This window comes from Hylobates moloch, unplaced genomic scaffold (genome assembly GCF_009828535.3).
Source record: "Hylobates moloch isolate HMO894 unplaced genomic scaffold, HMol_V3 SCAFFOLD_23, whole genome shotgun sequence".
Lineage (NCBI taxonomy): Eukaryota > Metazoa > Chordata > Mammalia > Primates > Hylobatidae > Hylobates > Hylobates moloch.
In genome coordinates this window covers 5,269,279-5,285,719 of record NW_026652298.1, presented here as the reverse complement: position 1 = coordinate 5,285,719, position 16,441 = coordinate 5,269,279, and the positions used below count along the sequence as shown (strand labels likewise).

Genomic DNA, 16,441 nt, shown 5'->3' with positions numbered 1-16,441 from the left:
AGAAAACACAACAGAAAAATGGCAAAAGACATGAACAGGCAGTTAATAGAAGAGGAAACATTTTTGGTGAATACATTTAGGGAAAGACATCCAACCACATTAGCGACCAGGGAAATGCAAATTAAGGCTACATTGAGATACACATTATACCTACTAAATTAGCAAAAGTTGAGAAGTCTCAGAATATTGCATTGATGAGAATGTGGAGTTTCATCCACCACTAGTGGGGGTGCGGATGAAATGGTATAACCATTTAGTAAAACAATCTGAGATTATCTCATGAAGTTGAATGTGGACATACTACATAATGCAGCTAGTAATTCCACACGAGAGACATGTACACAAATGCCTGCAGCAAGCATTATTTGCATAAATGAAAACCCCGATGACTATTGTCAGAAGAATGAATAAAATGATGTATTCATATGACAGACCTACTATAGCAGCAGCATGAATGAATGTAAGAAATATAATTGAGTGAAAAAATATCAAGGGCAGAAGATTAAATCTATGGCATAATATTTTTAAAAGCTAAAAACCAAGCAAGCGAAACAATATATATTTTTAGAGATACATACGCACATGGTTAAACGATATGGAAAAAACAAAGCTAGGAAAAGGTAAACATAGAAACCATGTTGGCCAGGATGGTTTCGATCTTTCTTTTCTTTCTTTTTTTTTTTTTTGGAGACGGAGTCTCGCTGTGTCGCCCAGGCTAGAGTGCAGTGGCGCGATCTCGGCTCACTGCAAGCTCCGCCTCCCGGGTTCACGCCATTCTCCCATTCTCCTGCCTCAGCCTCCTGCGTAGCTGGGACTACAGGCGCCCGCCACCGCGCCCGGCTAATTTTTTTGTATTTTTAGTAGAGACGGGGTTTCACCGCGTTAGCCAGGATGATCTCGATCTCCTGACCTCGTGATCCGCCCACCTCGGCCTCTCAAAGTGCTGGGATTACAGGCTTGAGTCACCGCGCCCGGCCGGTTTCGATCTCTTGACCTTGTAATCCACCCGCTTCGGCCTCCAAAACTGCTGAGATTACAGGCCTGAGCCACCGCGCCTGGCCCTAATCACATGCTTTCTAAGTGGGCCTCAGGATTCCCCTTGTGGGCAGAGAACTTCTCTTGTTTATTTTAGCTTCTTCACAGATGTGTACCAGGTATCCATTAGGGGCTCAATAAATGTTGAATTAATGAATGTGTGAATAAACAAAAAATCACTAATTAGTAAGGTTTTTTTGAATGCTTATTTTTGAAAACGCACTTTAAGAGTAAATGTTTATTTTTTTAAAATAGAAAGAATAAGATCTAGTACTTGATAGTACAACAGGGTCACTATAGTCAATAATTAAATTGTACATTTTAAAATAACTAAAAGAGTATAATTGAATTGTTTGTAATACAAAGGATAAATGCTTGAGAGGATGGATACCTCATTTTCCATGATGTAGTTATTACACATTGCATACCTGTATCAAAACATCTCATGTACCCCAAAATATATACACCTATTATGTACCCACAAAAAGTAAAAATAAAAAATTTTTAAAAAGTAAGTGTTTTTAAAAATTACTTTTAGAAAGTAAATATTTCAAGTGTTGAAGACACTGAGCCTAGACTGTAACACAGTAGGTGCTCAACAAATGTTTTTTGAATAAATACCTAATACTCAGACATCAAAAGTACTTTGTATTTATTGTGACCTTGCAATCTGAGGCCCTTGTAACTCTGGAAGTAAAGAAAGCCACATGATAAACAATGGCACATCTTTCTCAGGTATAAATCGCTTAAAGCTTTTACAGCTATTTAAACAAGAGGCAAAATAAAACACTCAATTTCGTTTTAAAGAAAAACGTCTTTCTTCAAATGTATTTTTTGTTTTTGAGAACTTACTTGGGGCTATATCTCCAGACTTTGTGTTTAATGTTATCTTTCCATTGGCTTTCTGAGTGCTTTACAGTAAAAGTCGAAGAAGTAGTAGGTACATTTTGTGATTTGTGTTTTACATATTTAAGGAGAAAATATACCAATCATTAACATCTGTTGAGGGTTTAACTCTAGATAAAGCCACTTTCGTATAATCTTTTCTGGGTTTCACTTCTTCCTCCAGACTGGAACACTGGGCAGCTTAAAGCTGTAAACGCTTTAAGCAATTTACACCTGAGAAAGATGTGCCATTGTTTAATCATGTGGCTTTCTTCACTTCCAGAGTTACAAGGGCCTCAGATTGCAAGGTCACAATAAATTGAAAGTACTTGTGATGTCTGAGTATTAGGTATTTATTCAAAAAACATCCCCATTTTACATACTAGGAAACTGAGCTTACTAAATGTGGGCTAGGGTCCTCCTGGGAATGGGGCAGGGGGAGTGCTTGCTGCTGTTAAAGAAAATTATCCTGACACTTGTCAAACACATGAATAATTTATTCAAGATTACTACAATAAGGGTCATGACTATTGGAAAAGGAGAGAGAAATTGAGCTCAACTCAGAATACAGCAAAGACAGCAGGGGATTTATAGCCAAGGAACAAGCACCGTGTCTGTGAGGGAGGTGACGGTGGATGGAAAATTACTAAGAGGAGACATCAAGGGTAGAGGGATTCTGGCTGAAGGCAGGTCAAGGGCTTCTACAACAAAGGTGTAATATAAGGAATCTAATCCGATATTAAATATCAAGAATTCAAGGGTGATCAGGTATCGAGGATGGATGATTTAGCACGCTTCTTGCTAACATTTGGGCTCAGCCAGGACACAGGGAGGTCAACGTTGAGGCCTAAGTGAGAAAGGGCTCAGAAGTACCAAACTAAAGGAGAGCGTCTCTGTTCCTGCCTACTCTGATCTCTTTTCCCCCCTTAAACTCAGCTGCAACAATCTGACCTCTTTATTATCTCATTCCCATGGAAGGGGTGGGGAGTGGCAGGCAGCCGGTGCTCTAGGATCGTTGGGTAGGGAGCCTAGCTCTCTGAAAGCAGCAATGCCTAGAGGGGGTACCGAGGCCGAGTTCGGAGACCACCTGAGCAATTGTGGTCCAGAGCAAAGCCCCCTGGATCGGAACCGGAGCCGCCCCCACGCCCCGCCCGGCTGCCGGGAGCCGCACTTGTGGGCGGACGCCGCAGGTCGGGAGGGATGAGGCCGAGGGCGCTGATTGGCTGAGCGCCGCGGCCTGGGGTTCCCCGGTCCCGCCCCTGCTTCACTCCCCTTGCCCGCGAGGCCGCGCGCTGCCCGGTACTGCGCTGCCCAGCGGGAGGGGCTGGACCCCGCGTTCCTCCTCCCTACCGGTCCCCATCCTTAAAGCGAGAGTCTGGACGCCCCGCCTGTGGGAGAGGGCGCCGGGATCCGGACGGGGAGCAACCGGGGCAGGCCGGGGCCGGCCGAGGAGGTCCTGAGGCGACAGAGCTGCCGCGGCTGGCACACGAGCACCTCGGCACTAAACGAGTGTTCGCGGGGGCTGTGAGGGGAGGGCCCCGGGCGCCATTGCTGGCGGTGGGAGCGCCGCCCGGTCTCAGCCCGCCCTCGGCTGCTCTCCTCCTCCGGCTGGGAGGGGCCGTAGCTCGGGGCCGTCGCCAGCCCCGGGCCCGGGCTCGAGAATCGAGGGCCTCGGCCGCCGTCCCGCAGCTCAGTCCATCGCCCTTGCCGGGCAGCCCCGGCAGAGACCATGTTTGACAAGACGCGGCTGCCGTACGTGGCCCTCGATGTGCTCTGCGTGTTGCTGGGTACGTACGCGCTGCCTGCCCGAGGGGCGTGTGCGCCCAGGCGGGTACGGCTGTCCCGGGAGGGCTTTAGCGCAGAGCCGCGACGGGCAGCGGGGATGTGTTGCCTGACGCGTGCGCCGCTGCGGGGCGACATACGGGGGCGGCTTCTGCAGCCGAGGGACCCCGCTTTGCAGCCTGCACCCCGGCTCCCGCGTGCCCGCCGCTGTCTGTCGCCCGCCGGTGCGCTGAGCCCAGCCCTGCTTGGACGCTGTTCATGCCTCTGCGCTCCATGCCTTGCTCCTGTCCTCTGTTTGCAGTTCCACTCTAGCAGAGCAGGGTGGGCTCCTCCTCTCTGTACGGTAGAGGAGCCTGGTCACTGGCCCATCTCAGTAGCGAAACTGGAGGTTTGATGCACAGGGGATTCTCAGTAGCAGGCGCCAGTGCCTGATTTATCGTGAGAAGCAGTTTAATATTTCGGCTATAAAAGGCTAGAACTAGTTCCTAATTAGAAGGTGTTGCCAGGTTGTAAATTGTCAGGTTGCAAGTAGGGATGAGCAGCCAAGTTTTTGCGTATAGGTCTAAAGAAGCTTTGGGGGTGGGGGGAGGACGCCGTACCCCAGACCTGTTTCCTTGTCTGCACAGACCTTGCCGTGGTGTAGCTTTCCATCTCTTGTGACAGTCCCCCAAGGAGCAGTAGACATTCTTTGGCTGCAGCAGATTTCGCATTGTCTTCCTGATTGGAAGAGTTCAGTTATGAGGCTTCTGGTTGCCAGTTACTCCTTCCTTTTGAGGAGAAAGAACTGGAATCATTTGGATAAGGGATGGGCGTTGGAAGGAGTAGCTTTCACCTTTTATGTATTATATAAGGCAGTTATGCTGTGAACTATTTATATATGATGGACTAAACAAAAACAAAGCAAGAGCTGCTGGAGGTTTGGATAGTCCTACTCATGTTGAAGTAATCAGAATAGTAGTAGTATTGGCAAGTTCTCAGGGTGGGAGATCTGTGGCTTTAGCCTCCTGGATGGAAGTCTACATAATGGTTTCTCAGTGACAGGAGATTCCCTCGGTTTTAATCCAGTAGTTCCTAGTTATTCCACTCTCCAGTTTCCAACCGGGTCATTTAGGCCCTTGCAATCTTGTGGAATTCTTATAAATTCTGTTACCTGGTTTTGTTGTTGTTGTAAGGAAAAATTCCATTTTGTTATCTTTTTTTTTTTTTTTTTTTTTTTTTGATACAGCATCTCTCTTGTCACCCAGGCTGGAGTGCAGTGGCGGGATCTCGGCTCACTGCAACCTCTGCCTCCTGGGTTCAAGTGATTATCCTGTCTTGGCCTCTCTAGTAGCTGGGATTACAGGCACCGCCACCATGCCCGGCTGATTTTTCTGTTTTTAGTAGAGACAGGGTTTCTCCATGTTGGCCAGGGTGGTCTCGAACTCCTGACCTCAAGTGATCCGCCTGCCTCAGCCTCCCAAAGTGTTGGGATTACAGGTGTGAGCCACCGCGCTGGGCCCTAAAACTGCATTTTGTTACCTATTAATATGAAGCATCTTTGTTGTTTTCCAAGACACTTCCTGTTCAGGTCCACAGTGAGTTTTAGGAATTAAGTTTAGGAAAGTGGAACACAATTTTGGAATACTGTCTTTTTTTTTTTCTTTTTTTTTTGAGACAGTCTTGCTCTGTCGCCCAGGCTGGAGTGCAGTGGCGCGATCTTGGCTCACTGCAACCTCCACTTCCCAGGTTCAAGCAGTTCTCTGCCTCAGCCCCCTGAGTAGCTGGGATTACAAGCACATACCACCATGCCCAGCTAACTTTCCTATTTTTAGTAGAGACGGGGTTTCACCATCTTGGCCAGGCTGGCCTGGAACTCCTGACCTCGTGATCCACCCACCTTGGCCTCCCAAAGTGCTGGGATTACAGGCATGAACTACCGCGCCCAACTGAACACTGTCTTTATGAAAACACAGTCCTTTCAGATGTCGGGACTTATTAATAATTAAATATATTCAAATTTATTTGCAACAAAAAATTACTTTTCATAGAAATGTTACATTAAAAAATATATTTTAACTTATACTTGATGTCATTGGAACTTTGTTAAACTTTGTTTATATTTTAGTGAAAGGAGAGGAAAATGTTTGATCAGAAAAAATCAATATATTTCCAATATATTGAATATTATCCTATCATTGCCACATATTGTGCTCTATCAGAATTACATATCATCTTCGTCTTTTCCTACTGTGGGAATTCGATCAATTTGTAAAACAACATAATTTTTTTTCTATGGGCCAAACACTGATTAGAATGGGTGAAACGTAATACTGCTCTGAGGTAGCTGAAGCTAATGGTATTAAACACAAAGCCATGTGGTAGATCTGCGATTTAAAAAAAAAATCACATATAATGGAGGAACTGACATGCAGTACAATTTTATAAATTATGGGTTGTTGTAGCCTGTAGTTTTAACATGATACAAACATCACATAATTGTCCTATAAAGGTTAGAGTAATTTCATTGCTACATTGACCTGACAGTTGCAGGAGTACAATAGCTCTCAATAAGGTAAAATTGTGTTTTTGGTGGTTTTGGAGAAAGCTTTGAGGACTTGTTTTAGGAAAAGGCATTTAATCTATTTACAACATTATGTTTTTGTATTACTGGCATTTCTTTTAAAGTAATTCAGTACATTATCACTATAAGCTCAGAATTCCCTTTTCCTGAATAGAAAGTGACCTATTTTACTGACTTTTAAAAATGTAAGATTACATTACATTTAACAACATCAACTGTCCATTGCAAACAGCAGTGAAGGAGACCAGTGGTGCAGGAGATACAAAACTTTTTCACGCTTACTTTTGGATGACACATGTTATATAGCAAATGCACCTTTCTGGTGGAGTCTTTTATATTAAATTTGATTTGTATTCATTTTACTGACAGCAGGAGATTGGTAGCCTGAAATCATGGTAGCTTGAAGAGGGTTTTCAACCTGGCATAAATTTCCTTTTTCTGTGAGGAATCCACAGGTAAGAAATGACTGTTAGAACAGAAAGATGATTAAGCACTTTGTAAGTGCAGGGTTATGTGAAAGTGGTTCATAATTATAATGTGAATACATTCCAGATTCTGTTAATGACCACCTCAACATCATACAGTATAGCCATTTTAATATGATGATGTTACGTGAACCTGTTATACAACTACTTTATAATTTTACTGCGGGTGATGTGTGTTGAAGTGATCATTAAACGTGCCTGTGTGCGCATGTTTCTGTCCCTATGTCATCTTTATCATCAGTGTGAAACACGACTTCCTCTATATACACGTTCAAATTATTAGTTCCTTAAGTGGATCTGATAAATCCTTGGAAAAAGAATGAGAATTTTGAGAAGTAATGTGTGTTAGTTCCTTAAGTGGATATGGTAAATTCTTGGAAAAAGAATGAGAATTTTGAGAGATAATGTATATTTGATTCCTTTCTGAAGTGGAGCATAGTCTTGCCATCTGTCTTTGGCTCTTTTTATGACTGGTTCTGTGACTGTTGAACAGGCCATATACATTATCTGAGTGCATGAGAAAAGCTCTACAGAGAATGGTGGTAGGCTGGTATGAAAGGCGCGATGTTGTTGTAGGGAGTCGGGCCCCGGGCCGTCACCGTCACCTCGGCCGCTGCCGCTGTCGCCATCGCCTTGTGCCCCCATCCCCCGCCATGGCCGAGGACCTCTCCGCGGCCACATCCTACACTGAAGATGATTTCTACTGCCCCGTCTGTCAGGAGGTGCTCAAAACACCCGTGCGGACCGTGGCCTGTCAGCACGTTTTCTGTAGAAAATGTTTCCTGACTGCAATGAGGGAAAGCAGAGCACATTGTACCCTATGACGTGGAAATGTGACTAAAAGAGAGAGAGCATGTCCTGAATGGGCCTTAGACCTTGAAAGTATAATGAGGAAGTTTTCTGGTAGCTGCAGATGCTGTGCAAAACAGATTAAACTCTATCGCATGAGACATCATTACAAATCTTGTAAGAAGTATCAGGATGAATATGGTGTTTCTTCTATCATTCCAAACTTTCAGATCTCTCAAGATTCAGTAGGGAACAGCAGTAGGAGTGAAACATCCACATCTGATAACACAGAAACTTACCAAGAGAATACAAGTTCTTCTGGTCATCCTACTTTTAAGTGTCCCGTGTCAAGAATCAAATTTTACCAGAGAGCGTTTACTGGATCACTGTAACAGTAATCACCGATTTCAGATAGTTCCTGTGACATGTCCTATTTGTGTGTCTCTTCCTTGGGGAGATCCTAGCCAGATTACCAGAAATTTCGTTAGTCGTCTAAATCAGAGACATCAGTTTGATTATGGAGAATTTGTGAATCTTCAGCTAGATGAAGAAACCCAGTATCAAACTGCTGTTGAAGAATCTTTTCAAGTAAACATCTGAAGGCTGTAGACATCTCTGCATCTTTGTACCTGCAAGTGCCATCTTTAAGGGAGAAACTACATGAAGTCACCGTTTCAGTAACTTGATGTGTAAATAAAAGTAATTCAGTCATTTTAGTTTTTCATTGAAAATGTAGGGCTTCTAAAAACTTCATCCTCTTGGTAAGTTAAAAAATGAAAGTTATGACATTAGCTTTAATAGCATAAAAAAGATGTTTCACTAATGTAACGGTGAAATAGAATCCCTGTTGTACTTTATCTTTTTGTAATATTAAATATTCTTGAATTTTTCATTATGTTGCTTTTGGAATTTGTTACATTCCTCCCATTTACTTTATTATTGTATACATTTAACACACAGTAGCAAATTTTGAACGATGTGATTGATACAACCTAACAAATCTGAGCCAGTTATTAGAGTTGCAGAATAGAAACTTGAAGTGCTAAATGGAATAATCCAAAGGAAATTTTTTAAATGCAGATTCTAGCTGAAAAATTCAACTATAAGAAAATTGTATTTATATAACATTGACTATTTTTGAAGACTAGTAATAATTTTAATTCTTTAAAAAGTGAAAGCTTGTTATAAAGATATTTTCGTTTTATTATTAGAAGGAAATACAAAGAGAACAATTTATTTCTTTCATGGGCATTTGGTAATTTCAGTCTTTGATTTGTAAGCCTAGAATATACTAAGCTGAATAGCAGCTCTTTGGCCTCAGAATTTTCAGTAGCCAGTATTTCTGATTAACTAAGTTGAAACTCTTATTAGAAACTTTCAGTTGGTGATATTTTATTCTAGAAGATATAAATGAGAGGTTTGGCTTCATCTCAGTTTAGAAATTTATTCAAAGCTAAAGATGTATATGTATATATACATATACTTTTGTGTGTATATATACACACATGTATGTGTGTATGCTGTTTGTCAGGTTATATATAGAATTTCTATTGAGGATTTTTTAAATGGACAAGCAATAGGGGGTTGAAGTGTTTATCTGATTTGTTAAAATTTTGTATATCACCAGATTTTTTTTTTTTTTTTTTGTGAGACGGAGTCTCGCTCTGTCACCCAGGCTGGAGTGCAGTGGCGCAATCTCGGCTCACTGCAAGCTCCGCCTCCCGGGTTCACGCCATTCTCCTGCCTCAGCCTCTCCGAGTAGCTGGGACTACAGGCGCCCGCCACCACGCCCGGCTAATTTTTTGTATTTTTAGTAGAGACGGGGTTTCACCGTGGTCTCGATCTCCTGACCTTGTGATCCGCCCGCCTCGGCCTCCCAAAGTGCTGGGATTACAAGCGTGAGCCACCGCGCCCGGCCATATCACCAGATTTTTAAAAAGTGATAGTCACAGTGCTAAGTGATCTAGTTGGCTGCTATTACACCTTAAAAATTGAGTTTACACACACACACAATTACTTGTTTGTATGGTGCTCATTTCTTATTCTCAAATATAATATGTGACTGTGATATAGTGAGATTCTACCAACCACTGTTTCACTGTTTTTTAGTCAAAATTGGGTATGTCTTAGTATTCATTAGTGAGAATCATAAAGTATTTTGTAGAAGGCCCAAATCGCAGAATAAAGGACTAAGAGTGGATTTGCTGACATTCCATACTAATATACATTGTTTATGCTTTCTTTAAAATAACTAGAAGAACATAAAAGAGAATCTCAGAAGTAGTTTGCTGCTAATATATACATATATTGTATAAAAAGGTATATTTTGGTTTTGTTCTACACTGAACATGTTTTTAACTTGATTTAATAAAAATGTTAATTTTGGAAAAAAAAAAGGCGCAATGTTTTAGCCCAGTGTATTAAACCATATCCTGAATACAACTTATTAGTGTTTAATTGCTAAGGGTCATTTCAGATTTTAGCCACTATGGCATTAGGCTGCCGATTAATGGACACTGAGTCCATTAATTTATTCAATGCGTATTGATTGAAGGCTAGCTTCGTGGCCAGTACCATGTTAGGTTCTAGGGATACAAAGATGAATAAGATAATCCCTGCCATAAAGGGCTCAGAGTCTAATGATGAAGAAATAAACAAGTGGTTATAATACATCATGATAAGTACAATAATGGAGGTTTGGAATATGTTCCCTTTGAGCAAAGAGAAGGGCCTTATCTTAGATGTGCTTCACTGTAGATAAATGACTTGTCTGTTTACTCTTAGAGATGCAGAAATGTCAGAAGTTACCTGGAATTACTTGTAGCTGCTGCTGCTTTTTTTTTTTTTTTCTTTTCCAACTTGATATAGGGCAGTAGGAACCCAAGTAAGTACCAATGTTTATGACTTATTTGTGGGTGCTCCCACAATATCTAGAAGATTTAGATGGAACTGACAAAACTTTGATTCCTTTTACCTGTGTTTTGCTGTTTGACAACCATTTAGAATATCTTTCTGTGCTGTGTGTGTTCCATTTGCCCTTCCAGATCTTTTCTCCACTCTGCTCTGTGGTTCTGGGAAATGAATTACATGGGCTACATCAACTGAGCTCTTCCTTTTTGGTTTCAGATTAGCTTTGCCCAGTGGGAGGGACATCAGAAAGGATCTCACTAAAAGCTAGTTCCCTCTTGCTGGATTTAGTGTTGCCAAAGCTGTTCTGTGAGTAGTTCACAACTTGTATTCAATAATGGCCCTCTCTGCCAGCCATCTATAGTTATACATCTTTCTGGGTTCTAATAACCCTTCCCTAGCCCCTTTAGACCTGGAGATGATAATGGCTTCCTGATGTTGCTAACCCAGAGTTATACCAACATCTGTTGCTGTTTTCCCTAAACCCTGCCTGTACCTTTTGAAATGGTTCCTTCATTAAGTTTTCTTGAATACTTCATTTGAGTATGCTGCTTTTCTTGGCAGGACCCTACTGATAATACCCATCTATATCTAAAACAGATTTGAGGTAGCTTCCCTTTCTGCATTAAACACCAATTACAGTGTCCTTAATGGCAAATGCAAATAGGAGCCCATGGGCTGCCATCTTGGCTTTCTTGGGAGGGAGGGGTTATGGTTCCCTCAGCATGCTCCAAATGTGGTATCATCATTATGCCAAATCAAAGTCAATGGGTATAGAGTAAAATCTGGCGGCAAAAACATTTGCAACCAATGCTAGATGGTTATGGGGTCCCTGTTGCTTGTTTTAGCCCAGTAATTATCTCAAATACTGATGCCATTTCTTATTACCATAATGCTGACATCGTTTTACCCCTTAAGGATACTCCTAAGGAGCAGTCCCTTTGTTAAGCCTCAATCTGGGTCCCTTCCTCAAAGGGGGAAAAAACAAGTATTTTGGGAAGATTCTCACTTGCTAAATAGTTTCCAGCATTTTGTGCCTTCCCTTTTCTTGTAACATTTATTTGTTCATTCCCTCATATTCAGTACACATTTGTTAACTGTATCATAGGTGCTGGGCAGCGTGTTAGGTACTGAAGATAAAAATAAGTAAACAAATAGGACATGGTGCCTATCCTGACCACTTGCTGTTTCTTCTATTTAACTTTTTTTTTTGAGTTGGAGTCTCGCTCTGTCACCCAGGCTGGAGTACAGTGGCCCGATCTTGGCTCACTGCAAGCTCCGCCTCCCGGGTTCACTCCATTCTCCTGCCTCAGCTTCCCAGGTAGCTGGGACTACAGACGCGCGCCACCACGCCCAGCTAATTTTTTGTATTTTTAGTAGAGATGGGGTTTCACTGTGTTAGCCAGGATGGTCTTGATCTCCTGACCTCGTGATCCGCCCACCTCGGCCTCCCAAAGTGCTGGGATTACAGGCGTGAGCCACCGCGCCCGGTCTCTTCTATTTAACTTCTATTAGGAAACTTATTTTGCTTCTGATGAAAGTTTACTGGTTTTTCTGTTGTTGTTGTTGTTGTTGTTGTTGTTGTTGTTGTTTTTCTCTATTCTTCTAGTCACAGAGAGAGGGAAGGAATCTCAAAAAACGAACAAAAATTTGTCAAACTAGCATATTCTTGGGTCAGTCTAGAATCCTATTGCAAGGCTTTTTCTTGCTTTAAATGGGTAGTTTGGAACAAAAGCAGAGGCCTGGAGGAAATTGCTGCTATTTGGCTCTAGTTGGTTTTATTCAGCTGAGTTTTAACTTAAATTTACCTTACTTGGAATAAAGTATAGAAATGTTCAGAAAACTTTCCCCTTATGGATTTTATGAAATGTAAATTCTTCCTTTATATTCTCTTTGAATTACATCCTTTGGAAACTCAAGAATGTGCTATGGATCTTTGTTAATCTCTTTCTCATTTAGTCATTTTTGGCTGAGCTCTACCAAACTTTCCGATGTGTTACTCAGTTTGGGGAATTATTCTGATTCTTTTGGTTAAGAAATTTAAGGTTAAAATTGTCAGTTTGCCATATTAAAAAAAAAAAAAAGTTGGCAGCAAAAGTCACTAAACTCCCAGATTTTGAGTGAACTGATTAGCATGTAATTTCAGTTTTTATGGAAAGAAATTTGGAATGTTGTCTACTTCCTCCTAATTTAGGTGCCTTAATTCAACATTTGAAATGAAAACATACAGTCTGTACAATCAGCTAATTAGGGATTATAGAGATACTGTCTTGTCTCTTCTTTAAAAAAAAAAAAAAAAAAAAAAGCATTTGCCATCCAGAGATTATGAATAGTGGTTACAGGTAGCATTCTCATCTTTCCATCCTTCTTTCTCCTTTTACCTTCTTTTTCATTGTCATTCCTTCCTCTCCACTGTACTTCCTTCTGCCCATCTTCCCTTCAGTCTTCTTGCTGTTTAGGTTTAATGTGCAAAGGTTTAGGTAGGTTGCCTTTTTACTCAACTGAAACTAGTCTAAAATTGGGGGCCAGGCATGGTGGCTCATGCCTGTAATCCCAGCACTTTGGGGGACTGAGGTGGGAGATCTCTGGAGCCCCAGAGTTTGAGACCAGCCTGGGCAACATTGTGAGACCCCATTTCTATTTTTTTAAACAAACAAAAATTATAAAATTGGGAATGACTTGTTCCTTATAAGCTATGAAAAACTAATCTATGTTTTTCTTTAAAATGTTAGGCAGCATAGTCTAGTGATGGACTGTGGATTCAAATTTTAGCTCCTCCATTGAACTGTGTGACCTTGGGAAAGTTTTCTCTTTGTGCCTGTATTCTTTAGCTATATAATGAAAGTACCTATTGTTATCTTAAATGAGACTTAAATGAATCAATATGTAAAATGCCTTGCACTTAATATGCATGATGTATGTTTGACAAGTAAAATAATCCTCTATAATCCTACTACCTGTAACATAATAATTATATTAGTAGAAATAACATCAACTAGTTTTGTATTAGAGACAAAAACACAAACTTTAAAATGTTTCTCATGAGTACTCATGGAATGCTTTTGAAATTTAGTGTTTTATTAGTCATGTGTGAAAGCCACATACATGATTTGTAAGTAGTGGTAATTCCAGCCATGGTGAAAATTGATCTGTATAGGTCTGTGGTGGAGTGTAATTAAACAAATGGAAAAACTGTTACTTTATACAGTGATAATTCCTGAATTTCAGCTTACTCCAGAAAGTGGAGTTAGCTACGCTCTAGTCACCTTTTTATTGCCGAGGTCTTGGGAATGATTACTCCACTTATAAAAAAGTAGAGTTAATATTCCTAAAACTTTTTTTTTCGGGGGGGGGGGACATAGTTTCAATCTTGTCGCCCAGGCTGGAGTGCAACGGCATGATCTCGGCTCACTGCAACCTCTGCCTCCTGGGTACTAGCGATTCTCCTGCCTCAACCTCCTGAGTAGCTGGGATTACAGGTGCCCACCACTACATCAGGCTAATTTTTGTATTTTTAGTAGAGATGTGGTTTCACCATGTTGGCCAGGCTAGTCTGAAACTCCTGACCTCAGATGATCCACCCGTCTTGGCTCCCAAAGTGCTGGGATTACAGGCGTGAGCCACCGCACCTGGCCCAATATTCCCAAAACTTTTGAATGACCTTAATTATACATCCTCATTTGTATAAATTCTATTATTTGAATTGCTCTTGGCAATTAAACAGGCAGCAAGGAAAAACTGTTGTGTAATACTTCTCGATATCCTCTCTCCCCCTAAACCAAGCTTGTCCGACCCATAGCCCACAGGCTGCATGCAGCCCAGGATGGCTTTGAATACGGTCCAACACAAATTTGTAAGCTTTCTTAAAACATTGTGAGATTTTTTGCAGTTTTTTTTTTAAGCTCATTGGCTATTGTTAGTGTAGTGTGTGTTATGTGTGGCCCATGACAATTCTTCTTCCAGTGTACTCCAGGGAAGCCAAAAGATTGGACACTGCTGCGTCGAAACTCTTTTTCAAACATTGTGACCTATGTTAAACTCAAATTGTTTTTAAAGTTGTGTGAGCACAATGTTGTTTTAAAGTATTTGACATTGCATCTTTTTTTTTATTTATTAAGCACACATTATTTGCTGTAATACAATGCTAGGAGCTGCAAATACCAGTGCAAAAAAGATAAGATCTCCATACCAGTGTATATAAGACAATTACAGATGTTTGTAAAGGCTATGACAGAATTAAAGCAAGATTATAAGAAAGTTAGACTTTTGGGGATAGCAGTCTCAATGAAGGCTCTCTGAAGGGGGAATATTTGAATTGAGAGGTATTGGACTTGAGATTTAAGGAACAAAATGAGTTGGCCGTGGAGGAGCTGAGGGAAAATTCCAAGCATAGGGAGGAGCAGGTGTTGAGGACAAAAGGAGAAAAGGGCATTTTGTCACAGAAAAGAGGCCAGTATGGCTGGAATATGGTATGTATCAATGGTATTTTTAATAGTGAATTTTGTAACTTTCATTTCTAAATGCCAGAATGGATAAAAATAATAACTGACCTTTATTTAGTGCTCTCTAGGCTTGGTACAGCCAGTGCAGTCTCTCAACAACTCTCTTAGGAGCTTGGTGATCTGCATTCTGTAGATGACGGAAGTGAGGGCTGGGGAAGTTGGGAAACTCACCCAAGGCAACCTAGCTAACAATGGTATAGTCAGGAATTGGGAAGTGCATTTTTGAGGATTATAACTTTTGAATGCAGATTAACTAGTATGTATTTGGGAAAGGTTGTAATAAATGGAGAGGGTGAAGTGGGGATGGTTGATGAGTACAAAAAATAGGTAGAATGAATAAGATCTAGTATTTGATAGTATAGCAGAGTGATTATAGTCAATAATAATTTAATTGTACATTTAAAAATAACTAAAACAGTATAATTGGATTGTTTGTAACACAAAGAATAAATGGTTGAGGTGATAGATACTCCATTTACCCTGATGTAATGATTATAAATTGTATGCCTCTATCAAGATATCCCATGTGCCCCATATATATGTATATTTACTATGTACCCACAAAAACTAAAAGTAAAAATAAAAAAAAAACGGAGAGGGTGAGAAAGGCAAGAATGTGGGAAATCATTGTCTATAAAAACAATGATTATTGGGCCTGGCGTAGTGGCTCACGCCTGTAATTCCAGCACTTTGGGAGGCCAAGGTGGGAGGATCACGAGGTCAGGAGATCGAGACCATCCTGGTTAACACGCTGAAACCCCATCTCTACTAAAAATACAAAAAATTAGCCGGGCATGGTGGCAGGCGCCTGTAGTCCCAGCTACTCGGGAGGCTGAGGCAGGAGAATGGCATGAACCCAGGAGGTGGAGCTTGCAGTGAGCCGAGATTGCGCCACTGCACTCCAGCCTGGGCAACAGAGTGAGACTCCGTCTCAAAAACAAAACAAAACAAAATAAAAAAAAAAGATTATTTTAGGTGGCTTAAATATTTTGTACCTATTTTAGTTTTATGTTTAACTATGATGTTTCAGAGTCAGTTTCTGCTTACCATCTTGAGTATATCTGCTGTCTAAAAGAGGCACTTTAAAGTTGGGAGCAGTGGCTTATACCTGTAATCCCAGCACACTGGGAGGCCGAGGCAGGAGGATTGCTTGGGGTCAGAAGTTGCAGGTTGCAGTGAGCTGTGATTGTGCCACTGCACTTCCAGCCTGGGCAACAGAGCGAGACTCTGTATCTATAAAAACAAACAAAAACAAGAGGCACTTTAATATTTCATATCTCAGACTCCCAATAACTATTAAGCATTAGCAATGAGGTTATATCATACTGGAGGATGTAACTAATTTCCCCTATTCAGTAACATGCTCACAGACTTTTTCTTCAAATAGCATTGTTGTTACAGGCATTTCTTTCAGGTTTTCACAGGAAAGGAAGACCTTTGTCTCTCCCTGTGTTTTAAATGAATCGTGTATGGAGTTCACAGTGACCTTTGGTAAT

General features: G+C 41.2%; 1 protein-coding gene and 1 pseudogene across 1 annotated transcript in view; both read left to right on the top strand.

Moving 5' to 3' along the window:
- Positions 1-3,206: 3,206 nt before the first annotated feature.
- PLPP1 (phospholipid phosphatase 1) overlaps positions 3,207-16,441 on the top strand; it is a 62,161-nt gene continuing 48,926 nt past the window's right edge. Inside the window, exon 1 of the mRNA XM_058434239.1 lies at positions 3,207-3,707. Within this exon, the coding sequence (XP_058290222.1) occupies positions 3,650-3,707 (58 nt within the window). The 5' untranslated portion in view covers positions 3,207-3,649. The remainder of the gene's footprint in view (positions 3,708-16,441) is intronic.
- Positions 3,732-8,575, top strand: LOC116462558 (E3 ubiquitin-protein ligase RNF138-like; annotated as a pseudogene).